The 5909-nt window shown below is 41.4% G+C and overlaps 1 protein-coding gene across 1 annotated transcript; it reads right to left on the bottom strand.

Annotated features, from left to right (window-relative positions):
- Nucleotides 1–658: 658 nt before the first annotated feature.
- Spink14 (serine peptidase inhibitor Kazal type 14 (putative)) lies at nt 659–4164 on the bottom strand. Its single transcript, XM_050131177.1, has 4 exons — nt 4095–4164; nt 3204–3247; nt 1544–1680; nt 659–704 (listed from the first exon to the last, which is right to left on the bottom strand). Exons 1-4 carry the CDS (start codon nt 4162–4164, stop codon nt 659–661), a joined length of 297 nt encoding a protein of 98 aa, XP_049987134.1.
- Between the last annotated feature and the right edge of the window lie 1745 nt (nt 4165–5909).

Below are 5909 nucleotides of genomic sequence, written 5' to 3'. Positions count from 1 at the left end.
TTGTTATTCCAACTGCTTGGGAGTCTAAGGCGGGAGAATTTCAGGTTTGAGACCAGTCTGGGCATAAGGCCGACTGGGGCACACAGAAAGACTACATATCAAAAAGACATAAATAATGAAAGCTCAAATATTTAAAGAGGGATTTACAAAAGCTGAGCAGCAGAGATTGACTAGGAAGGCCACAGTGTTCTATAAACTGTTAATTTTTAAAATGATAATGGAATATGGAGAAATTTCATATGGGGAAGCCCTTGAGGTTTTATATAAATCAGGCCATTGTTGAAAACCCTAAAGAGCTGCTAAAAATACTGCCTGTCTTTGACCCATAGTGCAGATGTTCAATCTGCTTTACTAGTACTATAGAAGACACAGATCCAAGACACAAGCCAAGATGTTAAGGAACGTTTGTTTATTTATTTGTAGTAATCAGAATTTTTCCCAGGGTCCTCCAAACTGAGAGACTGATTTACCAGTGAGCGACATCTCCAGGCCAGAATAGTTTACATATGAAGGAAAACATAGAAGCACTCCGGAGCCATCAACTTCCAGCATGACTTTGTCATCAAAAATCTAGGCAAGGAAAAGCAAAAGAAGGGGTAAAGAATAAGAAGGAAGTGGTTGTGCTGGTCAGGAATGGAAGATATCTAAATTCACTCACCTAACACCTTCCATCGTGATAAAATTTAATTCTCCCACGAGACTTCCTAAAGGGAAGCATAATAATAATTTCATTAAGACATTTTACTTTGGGGAATTAAAGAGACATACCACAAAGGGAACTGCTTAGATCAAAGGCCAGGGCATTTGCCACTGAAGATACCGTTGACCTTTGGGAACTAATCTGTCTGATTGGGCCTGAGTTTGTGACGTACGAGGTGTAAGTGTCCTCAGCTATTCTTGCTCCAGTCTCTCCCTGCAACTGGATTAGTAACTAAGGGGCTTTGTGGAGTCTCTTCTTCGCTCCCTGCACGTGATTACTAAAGGGTTGCTAGAGGAAGAGCTCCAATCTGACACCTCAAAGAATGGTTTTCTTCTTTTAGACTATTCTGCCTCGTCTAGATCAAAGCTGAAATCACCATGGCATTGCAATCTGGGTGCTGAATGACCAATTTCCTGTCATGTAAATCCAAGGATCTGAGTCATCCATCCCAGGCAATGGACCAACGTCTGCTGTTCTGCTAGTATAGTTGAAAGTTATAGACAAAGAAGCAGCAGAAAATATCTAACAGAAGATGAAGGTAAAACTTTGTTCTAAAAATCGAAATGGTGAGAATTGAAGGTGTTTTAGAATTTCTGCAGGGAATCCATCTAACATGGGAATATCAGGACTCAGAGAAAGAACTCAGCATGCACTGTTCGGTCTAATGGATCCACCTTATACGTCAGTAGTCCTGATATTTGGCTCCTCTAAGGAGGGGCTGTTTGCTGTCTCCGCAAATGGGAGAGGAAGACCAATTTCACGGCTACTGGATGCAGGGTGGATAGAACTCACAACCAACAAGCTTAGTCTTAATTCTCTTCCCTACCCCCATAGAGCACTCACAAGCTCTCAAGACATAAGATGCAGGGGTTATCGTAGGTTACAAAATTGGTGCCACAGATGGGTTGCTTTAAGCCAGGACAAGGATCCACTGTTTTATTGAGCCAGCTCAAATTTACTTTCTTATAAGGACACTTAATCTGAAATTGAGCAGAAAAAGGTATAATTAGAACTATACTCAAAAACAGGTCACTTGTGGACTGCACTAATGGCATCTAAGCAAGTCACCACCACATTCTGGTGTCACCAGGCTCTCCCAGTCTATCTGCATAAAGCAATGACGCTAGAATCTTTGCACATTCTCTCTGATAAGTATCACGTTCTGTGGTCTGATAAGTATCATGTCTTGTGGTCAGGAGCTCCTACAGACCTGGCAAGCTATAGTGAGGGGTAAAAAAAAAAACATCTAAACTCATGAAGGAAACAAAGCTTAAATCACAAGTACATCGAAAGTGAAGGAATTGTCCTTGCAGGAAATCTACAAAAGCACAAAAGAAGTAATCTTTAATTTATCCTTTCTTTCACTAATCAAACATTTGGTGGACCCACAATACACACAAGTTTGGGCAGGATAGACAAAAAGGAAAAAAACGCCCTTCTGTTTGACTCAAACACAACCTGCAGACATAATCTGAGCCTCTGCCCAGAGATTCCTGCACATTTTTCTGCTTCCAGAATCCAAGAGATTGCTGCGTTCCATATTTTCAACCTAGAGAATGTGTTCCGTCCACTCCCTCTACAGAAGCGCAACTCTTCCAGAGCAGGGACTTTGTGGACACTCAAATCCATGGGTCTTAGAACTCCTTGTGGCTGGCAACTGGAAAGTGTTAGCATTCAGAAAGAGTTTTCAGACACCTTGGGATATTCTTGTCTCTGTCTCTGTCTTTGTCTCTCTCTATCTCACTCTCTGCATCTCTGTTTCTGTTTTTCTCTCTCTGTTTCTCTCTCTGNTCTCTCTCTCTCTCTCTCTCTCTCTCTCTCTCTCTCTCTCTCTCTCTCTCTCTCTCTCTCTCTCTCTCTCCATTTGGCTTGGTTCCCAGTTTAGATCACTCTACTGTAGACTCTAACAAATCATGGACCTGTAACCTTCATGTGAATAGACCTCAAAGAATGTGATAGGTTTTATTGTCTTGGTCAACTTTTGAAATAATTTTAAAAAAAAAAACCTAAGATTCACTGAAACAGGAGCAGTCTATGAACCTATGTATCCATGAGAACCAGTAGTTTGAGTTAGTGAATTTTGAAGAGAAAAACCAAAATCATTAAGAAGTTAGTAGGGGAAGTTAGAAAGGGAGCAGATGTAGACAAAATGAAGGCACATTATATACCTGTATGAAAATTTCAAAGAATAGATAAATAAAATTAAAAAAACTAAAACATTTGATTCAGAGCCTGGAGCGATGACTCAGTGTTTAAAAGCACTTGCTGCTCACTTGCTGCTTGCAGAGGAGCAGGGTTCAGTTTCCAGCACCTTCTGAAAGCTTACAATAATTGGTAACTCCAGCTCCAGAAGGTTCAGTGCACATTTCTGGCCCCTGTGGACACCTGGCAATGTACAATACGCTTACATAGAAACAGGGAAACACTCATACACGATTTATTTTAAGAATCTTTGAAAAATTGTATTCAAATCCGAGTCCTAGAAAACCTAGTAGGCAATTACCTTAATAACTCCATGTGGTGGCCACCAAACTCGAGCACCTGGAACTAGGGAATACATAAATATGTTTCAGACTTTAATTCCTGATAAATTATAGTTTAATCTACTGCCTAGAGAAAAAAAGCTCCTATTTCTTACTATACAATTTTGAAGTAATTGAAAATAATATTTCTTTTACTTATTTTTTCATCCCCTCTAAGATATGGACTGGCACTCAGCTCCTGTAAATCACTAGGAGAGGGGAACAGTACGTCACTGCTTAGGGAGGTTGCCATCCCAGAATATCAAATGCTTTCCTTGATTAATACTTGCCAAGCTGGAGAGGAATGGTATAGTAGGTAGTTGAGAAACGGGAAAGGTCAGGACTTTATATTTCTTTTGGTTTGGACCCTGCATTTTGCAGGAAGGGAAACAACACCTTTTTAAGTCAATGCTCAGTAATTCACGATAGGCGTGTGAAAAACCCAGAATGCTATTCTCCTTGCGATTCCCAGCATGATCTCTGCTCTAGAGGGACCACAGAGATTCTGAACCACTGGGGATCACTGGGAGGCATTTCAAGCATTTCTGAGGTGTGCTCTGCAATGAAGAGATGCTGCTGGTCACTTACATTAACTACCTTCCCAAATATCAGCGTTTCCTTGGCCCTATGCACCAGGTCCCCCAATATGCATACCATATACAGGAAAACCAAAACTTTAACTCTCTGGCCCAGAGTCTGACCCACTGTTTCTCTCAGCATGTATGTGTGGACAAGCATGTATGCAGGTGTTTGTACCTATATTCATATGCATTTTCATTACAATCATTTTAATTCAAAGCATTTACTTGAAGATTACAATGTTAGCACCCACAACACTTTGTATTTCTGGTGGAAAAAGCAAAATCACTTACCAGATAGAAGCACCGATTGTAGCATGATGAAGAACAAAAGTGACCACAGCACCTGGAAATATTTGACCATTTTCCCTTCTGGTACAGCCTTAGAATGCTGTTCTGAGATGCTGGCTCAGGACACCACCTTGTGCTACAATCACCCCAGGAGACATCATCAGAATGCTAAAACAGCTGCTGAAAGACCAACCCCTGCACATTCCACTTTAGCAGCCTGTTCCACACCACTTCAAGAATAAATACAGGGGAAAAATTGAACTTCGACTAATAATCTAAAAGATCAAAAGAGTACAGTTATTGAGCGTAGTGACAGACCTGTGAGTACTCAGGAAACTTAGGAGGAGCAGAAGTTACTATTCTGTATGTACAATTATACTAGTTTAGTGTGGGGACATTTTTATATCTCTTGAAAAAGATACTACTTAGCCCCAATTCCATTCACATTTATTTTTTGAAAAGATGCAAAACCAAAATGAGGCCACTAGAGATTTCTAGACTTTACTGGAGAAATAGGGGGAAGGAAGTCTATATTCTCTCGTGAAGTAGAGGTGGGGTCTTTGAATCAAATAAGATTAGTGACACAATAGCCAGACTTGACTGTTTCGAGAATCTTCTGACTGAATAATAAACTTGTCGGCGGTATTCTGGGATACTGAGAAGCAAGCAAGCAAAGCCAAACATCATGTGGCCATATCCGGGCAACCCCAGTTCTAATTTCCAAGACATACCAAACACTGTCTCTAGAAAATACTGTCTCTCCATGACAGTTGGATGTTTTTAGCAGTAGATCCAGGATTCCTGTCTTGCCTGTGCTTGAGACAACTTAGGCACCAAGATCTTGCTACACCCCTAACTGTCTTACCCTATCACCTTCTCTAATTCTTCAGGGATGGGGCAGCAATGGTAAAAGCCATCAGTCCAAATTACATCAGCTTCCCTCCTCTCCTTTCATGCCCCATGCCATAGCTGACCCACCTTACAAGGAGGAAACTAAGTTAACGAGTTTTCTTTTGGCTGGCACCTTTTCATTAAAGCTCAAGTATTGGGGCCTCTTGAGAGGGCAGGAGCTGCGTAGGAAAAAGCACTGAGGCATTGTGTGCTGGTTCGAGCAGGCCTTGGTAGATCCAATGTGATTCTACTTAGGTCGAGGTCAGATCTCAGCAGGGGATGTTGAAAAGGACTTGACAGGAGAGAACTGATTCCAGGAAAGGGCAGCCAGGGTAGCGTGTAAATATGCATGCTATACTTAGAAAAAGCATAGCCAAATACAGTACACATTCCCCAACACTTAAGACTTATCAGGGAGAATGAATAAAAACAAAACAAAACAAAACAACAACAGCAAGTAGAGAAGGCTGTAGCACTGATTGGTGATGCAGAGATCCAGATGCCTGCAGCAGTGGCTACAGCCTTGTCCTGTAGGCAACCCGAGCCTTTGCATTATTAATGGGGATGGTGTTACCATGGTGGGGCTCCTTTGGCTGCCTGAGTTTTCTGCTTCTTCCTGGTTTTCTATGAAGAAGCTTTTGTTTTCTTCTAGGAAGGCAACACATACTCACTTAGAGAATTCAGAAGATAAACTTAAAAAAGAAGCAGGTGTTGGTGGCACACGCCTTTAATCCCAGCACTCAGGAGGCAGAGGCAGGTGGATCTCTTTGAGTCTGAGGCCAGCCTGGTCTACAAGAGCTAGTTACAGGACAGGCTCCAAAGCTACAGAGAAACTGTCTCGAAAAACCAAGAAAAAAAAAAAAAGCAAAATGATGTGGAGTCTCACAAGTTAGAAAGGAGTGCTAAAAATGTTGACTTATCTATTCC

Source organism: Alexandromys fortis, unplaced genomic scaffold (genome assembly GCF_014885135.2).
Source record: "Alexandromys fortis isolate MF-2015 unplaced genomic scaffold, M_Fortis_MF-2015_v1.1 scaffold_368, whole genome shotgun sequence".
Classification (NCBI taxonomy): Eukaryota; Metazoa; Chordata; class Mammalia; order Rodentia; family Cricetidae; genus Alexandromys; species Alexandromys fortis.
Note: the sequence above shows the minus strand (reverse complement) of the source record. Positions and strands in the feature narration are given on the sequence as shown.